The 15721-nt window shown below is 39.1% G+C and overlaps 1 protein-coding gene across 3 annotated transcripts in view; it reads right to left on the bottom strand.

Annotated features, from left to right (window-relative positions):
- RAB3GAP2 (RAB3 GTPase activating non-catalytic protein subunit 2) overlaps positions 1 to 13103 on the bottom strand; it is a 47532-nt gene extending 34429 nt beyond the window's left edge. The window contains exons 1-10 of one of the 3 annotated variants that reach the window (XM_044428667.1): positions 12880 to 13103; positions 7476 to 7540; positions 6339 to 6465; positions 4167 to 4248; positions 3937 to 3984; positions 3708 to 3783; positions 3210 to 3311; positions 2352 to 2451; positions 809 to 907; positions 148 to 296 (exon numbers count right to left, since the gene is read on the bottom strand). In XM_044428667.1, coding sequence (XP_044284602.1) covers positions 148 to 296; positions 809 to 907; positions 2352 to 2451; positions 3210 to 3311; positions 3708 to 3783; positions 3937 to 3984; positions 4167 to 4248; positions 6339 to 6465; positions 7476 to 7540; positions 12880 to 13000 — 969 coding nt within the window. In that variant the 5' untranslated portion in view covers positions 13001 to 13103. Of the gene's footprint in view, positions 1 to 147; positions 297 to 808; positions 908 to 2351; positions 2452 to 3209; positions 3312 to 3707; positions 3784 to 3936; positions 3985 to 4166; positions 4249 to 6338; positions 6466 to 7475; positions 7541 to 12833 lie in introns of all 3 variants that reach the window. The other 2 variants (XM_044428753.1, XM_044428835.1) reach the window with 2 other exon arrangements.
- Between the last annotated feature and the right edge of the window lie 2618 nt (positions 13104 to 15721).

The following is a 15721-nucleotide window of genomic DNA, read 5'->3' on the forward strand; positions in this document are numbered from 1 at the left end:
CCCTACTGAGCAACTGTCCCCCATCCCCATCCCACTAACAGCTCAGAATGTCAACAGAAAAAAAATTAAAAACAGACAAGTCAGGGAAAAGATATTCATCTCCTCGCCAGCACACTACATTTCACAATTGCTTCATGACAGACTTACCTCAAGGGCATAAAAGAAACCAGCGAAAGGATTTGATCCTACTGTAATGTACTGAGACATAGCAGGAGGGTTGTTCTTTATAGTTGCATTAAATCCACCAATATTGGAAGCAGTCTTCATTTGGTCAAATGGTGACAGAGTCATGATGCCTATTTTTAAAATGGAACAAAAGACTTAGAAAAGGATGTGATATGGATATTTTAATTAGAATGTTTTTATTGCAGAAGACATTTCATTATTAATAGACTGAAGGCAGCATTCAAACAAAAGGAATCTAATAATTTTCAATAATTTTTTTAAGAAACCAAAAGCTTACAGCTGGTTGCACCAAGAGTCTAGGAACAATCCGTCAAAATACAGTCTAAGAACCTGTCAACAGTTTTATTTTTAAGCTCCGTGGGTAACAGGTGTGCCCTAGAGGACAGAAAGAACAACCTGGCATTGACTACTGTGAGATTACTGCTTGTGTTGAGGTTGTATCCAGCTAAAAAGCAGCAGCGGGGGCTTCCAGCTGATACCAAGACCCAAATACCTGAACGTTTGGGAAAGAAACCAGAACTGCTGTAAGGATGATCATGACAGCATACATGAAAGGCTATACAGACAGAGTGACTCATAGACCAGGCCTATTTTTGGTACTACTGACCAATATTCCACTTACCCACACTAACATGATCAATTATAGTATCCACATCCTGCAGACCCCATTTCTTATAGGCTAATGGAGGCGGTTGAACATTCTCATTGCCGGAGGCTGCAGCTGCCCATTTCATTGAACAAAAAGGGAAAGATTAGAGAAAACTATTTGTTAGAATAAAATGATTATATGCTATTTAGCATGCAGAATTTATAAAAGTACCTGTGCTTTGACTGAATGATGCAGAATTCACTTACTATTTCCAGACTTCACAGTAAAACATGCAATATCCACTGTATTGTACATATTATTATATTGCCAGGTCCATATTTCATCCAAGAAGTGATGGTATCAAGGCTGCAATTGTATACATATCTACCTGGGAGTAAGTGCCATTGAGCTCATGGCACTTACTTCTGAGTAGACATGCACATGATTGAACTTTTTTCATAGCTAGTGTGGCACAATACTTTTTGGAAACGGTGCAATCCGTATTTAAATCTCCATTCAGCAATAAAGCTCTGTTGCCTTCATCAATCCACAGGATTCCTGCAAGGATGTATTCAACTCAGTTCTTGGCACATGATAAGAAAACAACTGGACTGTGGACTACGAACACTTATGCCATGGTAACGTTCATCTTCAGGGTGGCCCAAGGCTGTTGCTTTTGCTGCAACAGACTAATACAGCTACCCCTCAGGAAATAAATCAGAATTATTAAAGCATCTCTTTCTAGACAGGCAGTCTTTGAGTTATGAACATCTGAGTTAAGAACAACTCATACTTAGGAACGAACTGCCATACAGCCAATTAATTTTAAAAATCACTGCAGAAAATTGTCATCATCAGAGAGAGAGGAAGCAAAAGCAGAGAGAGGGAGCATGCCTTCCTGCCCCACCCATCTGGAGAAGGAAATCCCTCCAGCATTTCCTTGCTGTAAACAGGAGGCACTGCTGAGTTTGGGGGCAGGGGGGAAGATATTCATGGCTCCACTCTCACAGGGGTCCTGAGCCATTAAGCCCCATGAATGTGAAGAACCAACTACGTATAAAATCTGACTTAAAGATAAATTTCTGTTTTCTCAGGAATGGATCTTGTTTGTAACCCTGAGACTGCCTGTACAATATTTTAAGGCAAGCAATTCAGCTAGTTGTATATGGCACAAGTTAAATGCAACTACACCTAGCTAGGCTGAGGATTCACTGGAGCAGAGGCATGCGTTCAGGCTCACCTGCTACCAGCAATGGTACCTCTCATCAGAGGTAAGTTATGTGAGGCATTAGACATCCAAAATTCAGGAGGCATTCAGAGCTTGAAGCAACTATCAGAACAGGAGATTTAAATGCTACAGAGGACTCACTTATTTTTCTAAAGCAAGACTGCTTTAGTCTGAGGGATACAGCCTTAGCTATCAGCCTTCCAAATAAGGAAAGAGGTCTTTTTTCCAATATGCAACATTTTCTAACATCTTTATAGGTGTCCTTAAGGAACAAACAATGTAATAACGCTTCAGCATCAAAATCCTTACAGCTGGAAGCCCCAACATTGCCCACAAGTCTTGACCTACCTCTTGCTACTTGATTTCGGCATGCCCGGAGGGACTGAAATAAGCTGAAACCATCAATTGTCACAACTGCTGAAGGATACAGGATGCTCAGTTCCTCATTCTGGATAAAACGGAGAGTATCCATTACTTTGTTGCAAGAAAACAAAATAGTTTTGTCTATAAGGAACTGCAGGTATTATCCTGCTTGGTTTGTTACAGTTCCTAAGCAAGTTCTAATTTCCAAGCCAAGGAGACAACTGTGCACCTAGACCTGAACCCAGCCCCCGCACTGGTGCTGCAGCTGCCACTATCAGTACAAGTGAAACACGTACACAATGCTACAGCAATCCTCAAGAAGCTCAGGGACAAGTGGGAAAGAAGACAGGGCTGCTGGTACTCTTTGTTCTGAAGGCCAGTGGAGCAATTTTGTCTCCCTAGTACTTTGTACAAGGAGAGGAGGGCTGCTTTCAGGGATGTAGGCCTGTCTCTACCTTTGTGACTAACAGAGGGGTTAAATTGGTGCCTAGATTTTGCAGCAGTGACATAACACAATAAAAGTTTGCAATGTTCCAGTTTGGTTTCAGATCCCAAGTTATGCAGGTTATGGGGTTTTCCCCGTTAATCATTAAACTATGATTAATGGGGAAAACATAATACTGAGCCATGACAAGAAAAGAAAGACAGGGTGAAGATACACACAAGCCATTAGACCAATTCCAACTGCTTAACCATAGTGCCTGCATAGCCTACTGAATTTCATTCACTTAAATCATTCAAATACAGTTGCCAAAGCAGGGTCAGCTCCAAATGGTTTAATTACATGAAAACCTTGCTGTGTTCTATGATGTTTTTACAGTTTAATACATTTGCCATTAATACCTGCTCTGTAACCCCAGGATGCCGTGGAATCTCATATGTTCTGCATTTAAGCTGCAGGACAGGATCTTCATTTAAAAGCTGTGCCAGGAGAAGTACTCCATTCTAAAAGGCAAAATAATTATTTTATTTTAATTTATTGTTATTCTCTCTTTGGCATATTACTGCTGATTAGACAGAGGAGGGGGAAACAATGTATTGTCTAAAAGTGAAGCTATAAGGCACAAAACTTCAGTGCCCTCTCACAGATTACATTCCTATGACACATCCTATATAGAGGAAAAATTTATATTTACATTGTTTTGAAACATGGTACTAATTCTATTCTTTGCAGCAAATATTCTTGAATAATCATCTAAGCAACAGCTGCCTTTTCAGGACTTTCTTCTCAAAAATGATATGCATTAAGCTTCAAAACAACACTGACTACCTCTATGTAGAAAACACACCATGCATAAAAAAGTCTTCATCAGGCAAGCAAAGCATGGTGACATGACTAACCTCCGTGTAGAAGCGAACATAGCCAGAAGTGAAGCCTACAACAATACAGGTCCAATCAGGTCGGCCTGTGGAGCTCCTGTCTCATACAAAGATAGCAAAAGAAATAATATCAAATCTTGTTCTCAATGAAATCACACTTGATTATTCTGACTAAGTTCTGTGTGCATCTAAAAGCAGCCTTCAGCTCTTTAAAGAATTCTAAGAAACAAAAAAGATAACCAATTCTTACCTCTTTTGACTTGCCAGTGGGATGCACAATACACTGTTTACACATTCACTAGGGGAAAAATAAAGCCACATTAAACACTTCATGAAAGATCCTCTCACATACAGCACAGAATTATTGGTCCTAATCAAATTACACAACAGTGCAAAAAAGTCTAGTTCTTATCTGACAGTCGCCTGACCGAAGAATTTCAGTGAGCACGGATGACAAGCTGTTCAAGGCTTCATACCTACCCTTCTTCAACATTCAAAGAGCCACTCCAACCAACTGCATACTGCATTTCTTCTTTCCCATTTTCACTGTGCTTCCATTTTGCTGGAGGAGAGAGAAGAAGAAAAAATTATTGATGAAGTATTTTCATATTCCAAATTAAGATAACACATAAGAAAATATTTGAGTTGTTTTTTCCCCAATTCATTTTACTCTAGCACCAGGGATCCAGCAGAGATTCTGCAGAGGAAAGGGTCAAAGTAACTCTGCCTATAGTCCCCTGAACCACTTCATACACTTCCAAAAGGACCGCCAAATATTACATTTCAATACTGTTTGTGATATAAAGGGTTTTAAGAAGGATGAGGTTAGGGAATAGGATTGTCTCATTCTGTCTAATCAGTGGATCACCATTTTGGCATATATCTGTTGGAACCCTGTATTTTAGGCTGCACCTTATTCAGCAGAAAAGGATTCATTTTTATTGGACAGCACAATGTCTCTAATTTTTCTAGCTGCAGGAGATATAACCCAGCTAATGCCTCTTTTCCATGTACATTCTGTCAATGTCAAGTAGTTGTTTCCCTTTAGAAGGAGGTTATTATGAGATAATAATCTTTGGGAGCAAGCCCATTTTCAAGCAGCCTATCTTTTTATGCACCAGCCCTTGGAAACTGATGCAAGCTCTTGCCCAAGTGTTTGGGGGTTTCTGATTAAAAAATGTCAACTCAAGAGTCTGGCCCTGCCAGACGATAGCTTCTGTTGCTCCTAGAAATCTCCCTGGACCAGCCATAGACATAGGCACAGATCCCTCCAAGTAGCTTTTCAGGGGCTACAGGGCAAAGAAGTAAAACCTGTTGATCACCAGGACTATCCAATGAGTGGATTTTTCAGAGCCTCTAGATCCATCCAGCTACTTAATCCAACAATTATTAATTTATGATGAACAGCAGGGGTGGAAGCCAAACTGCAATATGACTTAATGAAGTCTAACAACTTTCCTTACTTCAATTTATTACATATCAAATGCTATTATACATGCTCACAAAATCTGATAACCAATTGGTGAAGAAATCTGATGCAAATTATACTAGTGTCACTAACTTCCAATTACATAATTTATATATACATACTGCTTTTTAATCCTTATATTTGACCTTGCTAACTAGAAAGGGCACTTCATATATGTAGCAATAAATTTTAGCATTTATTTTTGCATAGTAAAAACAGCAAAACATAACTAGAACTACAAAATTAAGAATTATTTTTTCATCAATATAAACCTGCTTCAACTAGTCCAATACTATGATTCCTTCAGAGTTCTAAGATAACTGCCCACTTTTAAATATTTTTAAAGTACAACCAAATACAATAAACCAATTCATTCTTTTTCTAGGATATTATATAAACAAAAAGAGCAAATTTCCAAATCAGGATTGTTAATGTTAGGTACAATCCATGTTTCTGATCTCCAGTACAGAATACATTGATTCCATTATTTGAAGGAATTATTTTTATATCTTACCCCTTCCAACGTCCCTTATACTGTAAAATATTATACATTTCTCACAGATTTCACAGTAGGCAAAGTGTCCAAAGAAATTTGTTTCAGGAAGAGACAAACAGTTTCAGAAACAAAATACTGCTTAAGCCTGTTAGTGTGAGTTTAGTCGTTAACCCAATGTATACAGTATTAGAGACAGATTCAGATTATGCAAACAAACCATGATGATTGGAAATCACCAACTACATATGCTATATATCTGAAGGCAGGCCACAATTTAAACGATCAAATTCTATCCAGAAAAAAGAGAGGAAATAGTGAGAAAAGAACAACGGATGCTATCTCAGCATTTGCTATATGAAATATTGCTGTAGAGAAAAATAATCGTATTTGCTGTATGTAGTGTAGCAGAAACTTCAATTACTACAGCAGTTGGTTTTATGTATAGCAGCTACTACAGGGAAAACAATTTCTTCCTTCTACAGGTCTCATGCAGTAACACCATTGAGTAACTTCTGCTACCACTGTAAATATAACTCCAGCAGAAAAATGAATGTAAGAAAGCAATAGAAATTATAAATGAAGCATCTTCGTAACAATATCAATATGTTTCAAAGCAATCTAAGAAATTTATCTGAAAATTGCTAATTTATTGTCAGGATATAAATAAAAAGGAATACAACATACTTACGGACAAAAAAAACAGCTTTCTGCTCACGAGCTATTACCATGAGATCATTTGTTGGCGACAAAGAAACGACACAGTCCTGAAGCCAAGAACTTGCCTGTGCCTTGGAAGCTGATTCTTCTTCTTCCTCCTGTGTATAGTAATTTTATGTTAATTTGATAAATGCATATACTGTTTTAAAGAAAAATATACAGAGGATGCCAAAAATGTATACACATTTTAAGAAAGGAAAAAACTCTATTAAAATTGTAAAACCCAATATATACCAATAACAAAAAAAAGTTGAATACAAGTCACGTTTGACTTCCGCAATTACAAGAAGTGCTCAAAGTGGTTACCATCAGCTTCTGATTTCGACAAACTACTGCTTGACCAATGTTGACTAAAGTGTCCACTTGTATCACTGCGCATGCTGTTTCAATTCCTTCCCAAAGTACTGCCAGTATAGCTGGTTTTCTACAGTACACCATATCCTTTAAGGTTCCCCCATAGGTAGAAGTCAAGGAGTGTTAAGTCAGGAGAATTTCAAATACCACTTCAAAATGGTCTTGTGCTCCTCAAATGACAACTGTGCTTCTGTCATTTTCTTTGACTGCCCTGCCTATTACATGCTGATGCTAGCATTCATTTGATTAATGCCATCTTTTGAGCAAATGTCATACTACACACTGCTACTGTAATTCAATTGAACTTTGAAAAGTAATACATAGATAACAACTCTTAAAATGTGTATACGCTTTTTTGGGCACCACTGGTACGCATAATAACAGAGTTGTGGCATTTAGGGGGGAAAAACAAATATGCCTATTTTGATGAAACTGCAACATTTGACATTTCCACTGTATTATGGCTATTAAGATGAAAGTTATTTTCCTTTTGTTGATTTGATTTTAATGTTAGTCACCTGGAAGTACCATTAGTGTAAAGGCAAGTTATACTTTAATGCAGTAAAATCTAGCTATATCCATAAAGAGAAAAAAGTAATATAATCAATATTCAAATTGGATGCATGCATCCCATCTTAAAAGTTTAATTACTGAAGTGGAATGTTTCGAGAGAGTTATTCAATGGATTATTCAAATTATTCTGAGAAGGAAAGAAAAGTCATCTACAGAAGGTATAATTAGTAAAGAGGCTTACAGGTTCTTGAGTTGCTGCTTCTTCCCAGGCTCCCCAACCATCTTCATCCCAGTTTGTTGCTTTACCTAATATTAAAAATTCTCGATTAGTTTAGCAAATCATAACTGTTGGTTTTAGGGTGAGATGAAGTGCTACATTTCAATGCCTACATAAATGTGATGAACTATAATTTTAAATTTAAAAAATAATCACCAGGGGGGTTTAAAAAGCATTGTTAGAAACCCTCAACTAATAAGCTTTCAAGTAAAAAAGAGCAAGAATAAATTAGCCATGCCTCATCAACTGACTAAGGATGAAATATATGAGCAGTGGTCACCTGACATCATTACACTAGTACCCAACCTGTACAAGTTGTACCCTATCTAGCCAAATGTAGCCCAGCAAACATTACTGTGGCATGCTATGTACTTGTCAATCACCTGTTTTAGAAAACCTGTCAGAAAACAAAAGTCAGAAAGTTTGTCAAATCTTTTGATAACCACCATCCATACTGGGTAGGCTGCATTCAACTTGTTTTACCGCAAACTCTACAAGTCATGCCTGTCCACACCGGCTTCCTTATAAACTCTTACAGCTGTATTTATCGTACTGATTACAATTTTTAGGGAACAGCTCAAATAATCTCCCATTCCATATACATGCCAGTCATATCCCAGAAGCAAGGCAAGATCCTTTTCAATGTTTAGCTCTGTCAAACTAATATTTTAATACATTGGTCAAACAGTAGTCTTGGGACTCTGGGTGGGTTGCAGGGCACTTTCCCATGGCTCCACAATAATGAAATGGAGAAAATACTGTAGAACCAGAGGATTCTTAGAAGCTTTATTACATGCTGAACAAGCTTGATATTTTAAAATTTAATTTGAAAGCTAATATTGATATTAACTGTAAATCAGAAGAAACCTAGCATAAAGGAGGGAACATGTGGCTCTCCAAATGTTGATGGTCTGGGATTTGCATCAGCCCATAACATGGGATGATGGGAGCTGCCTGACCTAGGAAGACCTACTGCTTTGAGAAAAAGGAATGTCTGTCATTTGTTTGCTTAGGGGCACAAACCCATGGCTGCTAGACACCATCTAAAAGACCATAGGAAAATTTGGAGCCTGTGGTCCAATCTCAGAACAGTGCTGTGTGGTCAGAACTGGGACTCCAAGTCAGGGTTCCCCTTACAAATTTCAACAGATGCTGTGCTATGGTGAGCACATATTCAGGTGCTCCAGTCAGGAACACAGATGATATCCAATCAATTCATTGTCATGGAAGGAGGATACCAACAAATTGTACCCAAAGCCTCCCTATACATTTAAACATATTAATACTAGCACTGACAGAATTATGGTTATTAAGATTTTTTGAAGTAAATACTAAAAAAAGCTATCACACATATGAACTTCCTATTTATAAAACTCCCACTGAAAGGCAATTTATTGAACTGAAAAGGTCTCCTTATTCTGGAGGGAGTGAGTCATTTACCCTTTGCATATAATTACAAGAATAAATCTGATTCCACAGTTATTTTACACGCTTCATAAACAAGGGTCAATTTCTCATTTTCACTTATGGCTCAGATTTAAGAATATTCTAGCATAAATTAATAAAGCAAAACCCAAAAAGCCCTATAATAAATCTGTTTTGTTTTGCTATAAGAAGAAACAGATTTCAAAGCACGGCAAGACACCAGCTTCCTTGCAAGGAGATCCTTTTCTCCAAGTGAGTCCAAAACGATTTCCTTGCAAGCAAGCCAATGCCTCTGCAGGCATGCGCACGCGTGGCAAAATGGACATGGCGGCCCAGATCCAGCCTGCGGGCCATAGGCTGAGGACCCCTGATCTACCTGCTCTAATGCTTACTAACAGAGACATATGTGCCCATACAACTGAAAAGTCAAACATAAAGGCCATTATTTGATAGAGTCTACCTACGAAAAGGAAACTACAGTATATCTGCATAAGGAAGTCTAAAAGCTATTTAATAATCTTCATGTTTTTACTTTAAATTGTCACTACAAATGCAATAAATCCAACTGTAATTAGAATGTCTATTAGCACATCTAAACATCTAAAGAAAAGATAAGAACCACAGAACTTAAGCAGCAACTCAGCAGTACTGCTAAGTCACTCATTTAGAAAAGTCCAATATCCAAAAATATTCTGGATGAAATCTGAACTGGGATGTTTTTCCAAGGCTTTATGACACTAGCTATCTCATACCAATTCAGACAAACTTCATTAAAATTAGCATGACATCTGCTGTGGAAGCAGTGCTGCCCTGCGTGCTGCATAATAAACTAGTTAATTAGTTTATGTTTATGAAAAACAGTTAACATTACTATGTTGGCATCTCTTTATTACAGTTTTAAATCTTTATCTTGACCAGTCAAACTGAATTTTAAAAAACCTATCCTGGAATGTTAAGTCTCTCCTAAGGCCTACCACCTCAGCAAAGCCTTGCCTCAAACCTTCTTCCTCAAACTCCCATGCCAAATGACTCCTTTAATAATCCTGGCTTAAAGATGCTCACTTTCCTGTCTACCTGTAGATATAATAGCCTCTAGCTAATGGGACAACAAAGCTTTATAGACAATTATTATTCTGCTTTCCTTTTTAGCAACAAATAACTGTACGGGCGTGGATTTGTTGGTACTTTTCACATAAAGCTTGTGCAATATGATAGGTGAACAAGTGGAAATGTTTTCTGCTATGGAAAACTATGTGTTGGAACTAGGTAGAAGAAAGGGTTAAGGACCAAAACTACTTTTGAATGATAGAATGGGGAGGGGGGTTCAATTGTTTGCTAATTTGTTCATTCAGAAAACACACAATGAGCCCATGCAACCTCACTGCATCTTTCTCCCATTAGTCTCCTTACACCAAGCTTAGAGCTAACAGCCTTTATGTTGGCGTTCTATTATACTAGGCCAGTTCTCAAGACATGACAGCCTAAGAATTAATTTACCCTTGAGGAGTAGCAATGCATGCCAGCCACCATTATGAATATTTAACCTAGATCCAGGGGTTTCAGCAGCTGCTGTGTGTTGTGAACCTAACTGGCATAGATAATTGAGAGCTGAATGCCCTTTACATAACTGTACCACAGACTTTGGGTGGGGGTTGTTCAGTTTTCAAATAACCCCTGCTGTCTAGGTTCCCATGATGCAACAGTTTTGAAGATCATGGCTTTGCATAATTGTAGTCAGCAACTCCCTGAGAATAAATTAACTCTCAATGGAGTCTTGTGTCATGCAAACCATGTCAATGAAGTGGCTCAAACTATTTGTTTCCTTATTTGAGGAGGATGCTTATTTAAAAAATGAGTTTGAGGAATGACTTAAACAAGAAAAAGTCAGGTCTCACCTTAAAGACTGATAAAATTTATTATGGCATATACTTCAACAAACCAGTCCATTTGATTAGATCCTTTGCTATAATGAATTGTCCATCTTTAATGTGCCACAAGATTGATGTTTTTGCAGAAACAAGCAAACAATTCTGGGAATAATTCTAAAGAAGTTCCACCAATGTTCTTTACAGAATAGATTAATATTAAAACAGTTTAAAGGTGTTTTCTAGTATACAGATAAACAACTTGGCCTCCATTATTAACTCTACTACTCCCACAATTTCTCATCTATAAAATACAGAATTAGTCATTTATGCTTTATAAAGAGATGTGATTGAAAATAGTTTAAAGAAGCATATTTTACGTTTTCCCCTTCTACAAAAGATTTTGTAGGGTTCTGTTTAGGTTCAAGAGAAAGTTTCAAATGAATAGTAAGAGTTTATTTCCAAATCAGGAATATATAAAGATTGAATCCAGGTTTAGTTTGCTACCCTGGGTAAAGACACCTTTCAGACAGTATAATTTGATCATATAAAAAGCACAATCCTATGGATGTACCCTGCCTCAAAACGTCTGATCCCCTACCAACTATCACATCTTGCATAGTTATCAAGATCAAACTACTGTTTTTAATGGTTCTAATTTGTTTATTTATTTAATTCACTTAAAGTTGTTCCATTCAATTCTGATTTAGTAACAGTTGGACAATTCTTCACTTCTGATTCCCATTTTTAAAAAAAACTTCAGAGTGAATTAAAGTAATTTACAAGGATGGAACAAGTTACAAGACAGTAAATTTCAGCTGAACATTAAAAGAAACTTTTTGATAGCAAAAGTAGGTCCAAGTATCACTTATGTACCTGCAAAGTGCAATAAAGTATTTGCATGCATGATATAAAAATAACTACAAATCCAAGTTGTAGATTTATAACACTTTAATTCTATTCAAATATAGTTAATTTCACTCTTATAATCTGGTTTTTGCTTTACTGACCTCATCCCTGATTTTATAAGAACATAGGGTTACATGAGCCTACACAAACCCAAAACATTACACATGGCTGCTCATGATTTGTTCTGGCTACTGCTAGTGAGTATACAATAACAAAGGAATTTCTATTAAATGATCCAGAAGATACATTACATATAATATCAATTTTATCCAGCACATAAATTCAGCATTGGAACTTAAGAGGATGATCAGTTGCCATATGAAACATATGGATGTCAACAAGTTATTTGTTTGCTTACTTGAAGTATTTTTAATCCAATGGTTTCAGAACAGCATCCAAGTTATCAATAAAATCAAGTTACTTCAGAATACAGATGGATTACAAACACATGAATCCTTACAAGTAGGGCTTATCAGGAATCCACGAATAATCCCCCAAAATATTATGTGGGGGTAATCCACCTTGGCATCATTTTTTTCTTGAGCCCATAGTCATGACAAAAGAAAAAAGTCAGTAGGGCCACAAGTCACCACATATTCAGTCCCTGATTATTGAACCTGCTTCAATAACACCACCACACCCAGCATCCAGTGGTCTCCATGCCACCGATTATGGTGTGGAAATACAGTCTGGAAGTATGATATGCTATGGCAAAAGAAACAGCACAAGTAAAATACAGGCTACTTATTTTAGTCACGGGTACCGTAAATAGTCCTACGTTGCCTGTACAATGTCCCCCCTCACAGTTATGCACACACCAGAGCAGCCTTCCATAGCTTGATGCCCTATAGATGTCCTGCAGTTCAGCCCCCATCAGCCCCTGTCAGCTGACCAGGAGCTGTAGCCCAACATATCGCAGGGAATCTAGGCTGGGAGGACTGCGCCAGAAGCACAGCCTTCCCGAGGAAGTGCGGTCCGGGTCCAGGAGGAGGAACAGCCGCGACCCCCTACCCATTTCGCACACCAAGCCATTCTTAGGCAGAGAAGTTGAGCGATGACTTTAGGCGGGACCAGGCTGCAGCCCCCGCTGGTGAAAGTAAGAAAACGAAGGAATTATTCTCACCACCAACTCCTCAGTGCTACGCCGTCCCGCCCCAGCGACCACTCACCGCCGCTCTCCTTGGCGCCCCCGGTTCCAGCAGCGCCGACCTGACGGAGCTGCGAACACAGGAAGTCCCGCGCCGCATCCAGGTCCTGGAAGCTGCAGAAAGGCACGAGCGCGCAGGCCATGGCGCCAGGCGGGGTCCCCTTTCCTCCCTCCGCTGACCCGACGACGACAACCCCTGGCCCGAGCTAGGCTCGCTTACTCGCCAGCTCGACTGCCAACCCCACCCGGAAGCCGACGGCGCCGCCACGGCTGCTCGTGCGCATGCGCGAGGAGGACCAGGAAAGGGAGGAGAGCGAACCCCGAGCGACCACTTCTGATCACGTGGCTCTCGGAGGCTGGAGGGAAAGGGTGAGGGAGAGGGGAAGAAGAAGAAACCTCAGGGGGCTTGCGGCAATGATTCAGCCCCTTACGCCTGTGACGCAAGCAGGGGGCGGGCGAGAGCGCTCATCAGAAGAAGAGCGTTGGGGAGCCCTGCTGAATGAGACCCAGGAGCTATCCAGTTCAGCATACTTTTTTTACAGTGGCCAGTCAGCTGCCCACTGGATCCCACCAGGAGGGCACCTTCTTGCCCCAGCTCAGTAGCAAATGGTGTGCACAGGCAGGCTGCCTCTGCTACTGGAGGTCGCATAAAGCCCTCCGCCCTAGTAGCTGTAAATAGCCTTCTCCCTCATAGATTAGTCCAGTTTGCTTTTAAAGATGTCCAAATTGGTGGTATCACTACATCATCACTGCAACTCAGTGTTTAAGCATCCAGGAGTAAGTCCAAGGGCTATCTGGTGGATTTTGTAAAGGAGTCTACAGCCATGGCTTTACAAGAGCTGAGTTTGTCAAGGGCAGGACATTTTGGAGGGCACTCATTCCCAGGATTGCCATATGATGAAGACAACTTGATGGCATGTAACAAGTAGTCAAGGAACTTCAGTATGACAGTCTGGTTGTTGTGACATCTACTAGGGCAGAGCCATAATTCAGTGACAGAATCAATGCTTTACTTAAAAATGACAGCCAAGTTCAGGCCTTGATTTCTCTGAACAAAACTAGGAAAAAATATTTGAAACCCTGGACTATTGCTCCCAATCTATGTGGGCAGCACTGAACTAGATGAACCCTTCGCATGGGTTTGCCCATCCTTCCCCAACCTGATGCATTGCAAATGTTTTGGATAGCCCAACTCCCATCAGCCCTAGCAAACATAGCCAATAGGATAATGGGAATTACAATCTGACAACATCAGGAGAGGCACAAGTTGCCTAGCCCAGTGTAGGTTTATAGTATAGGAATGAGCTGTTAACTCATGCAGCACAATGTTTATAGTATGCAATACAGTTCTGAATATATTCTGAAGTAAGGCTGTCTGCATTCAGTCAGATATATCTACAACAAGAATGTGCTTAGAACTGCTGCCACATTTATGTGAAACTGTCTCCTCAAATACCCCTGAAATTCCAGTTTGAAACAAGGACACAGAAAACCAATGAAGAATTCCCAAGTATCCACATAAAATTAAAATGGGGATAAGCAACTTGTGGATCTTCACAAGATATGGCCTACAACTCCCATAAGCCCTAGCTATCATAGCCAATAATAAGAACTGAACAATTCTTGTTAAGCAAAGCAATTACCACAAGCTCAAAAGTTCTCATAAAATCAAAAAATTTGTTCAGCTAAGGCCATATATATTGGATTAAAAACCAATCAGATTATATGATTAACTGATGTTATGGGTCACATAGTATACAAATTCTGTTAACTGAGAACATAGTCCTACACTTGTTTAAACAGAGTCCTTCATTTCCCAATATTCCCTAGCCAGCATATTGGTAATTGTAGGACTTTTCCCCCCTATATAATATGCATAAACGTATGTCTGACAGAGTTTTGCAAAAGGTCTGTCCATGAAGGTTTAAAAGAATTTGTTTAGAATGTTGATTTAATTTTAAAATAAACATGTCTTGCTTCATTTTCTTAGTTATTGTTGCATTACATTTAGGCTTGCATTTCTTTATCTTGCAAGAAACTCCAAAGCAGCTTACAAAGTTTTCCTCCTCTGCATTTTGTCTTCACAAAGACAACCCTGTTGTTAGGCTGTGAGTCTATGATTGACCAAAAGTAACTCAGTGAGCTCATGGCTGAATGGGAACTAGAATGCAGATCTTTGGGATCTCCGGTCTGACACTCTAACTAGCATAACCACATTAGCTTAAGAGCTAACTACAAATATGCAAACTATGTTCTTCAAAACTTGGCTAGACTTACTAAAATTTTAGTACGTAGCCAGGATGTTAACAGGGACTGGCAGATATGAACATACAACGCCAGTTCTTTACCATCTACACTGGGTACCAATTGTTGTCTGGGCCCCATTTAGGGTGTTGGTGATGAGCTATAAACACATAGGGCCTGTATATCTGAAGGAGTTTCTCCTTCCCTATGTGCCTGCCCACCCTTTAAGATCTGGGTTGGAGGTCCTTCTTTGGGAACTCTCCTTGAAGGAGATTAGGAGAGTCTTAAGGGCCTTCTCTGTAGTGCGGGCTGGCTATGGAATGCACTCCCCAGAAAGGTTTGCCTGGTGTCGACACTTTATTCTTTTTGGCACCAGGCAAAAACCTTTTATTTTCCCAGTATTTTAAGGTTTAGATTGAGATTTTAAGTGGGGTTTTACTATATAGAAATGATGCTGTATTTTACTTTGTTTTATTGTAAAACTGTCTTGAGACTATTTGGTAAGAGGATGATATAGAAAAATTTTAAATAACTAATAAAATTTTACTGTCCCTATTTGGCTTTCGTACAGACATGACTGGACTTTAATGTCATGGGAAAACCTTTACTTATTTTTTTAC

This window comes from Varanus komodoensis, unplaced genomic scaffold (assembly GCF_004798865.1).
Source record: "Varanus komodoensis strain SLA01 unplaced genomic scaffold, ASM479886v1 scaffold1, whole genome shotgun sequence".
In the NCBI taxonomy this organism is placed as follows: Eukaryota; Metazoa; Chordata; class Lepidosauria; order Squamata; family Varanidae; genus Varanus; species Varanus komodoensis.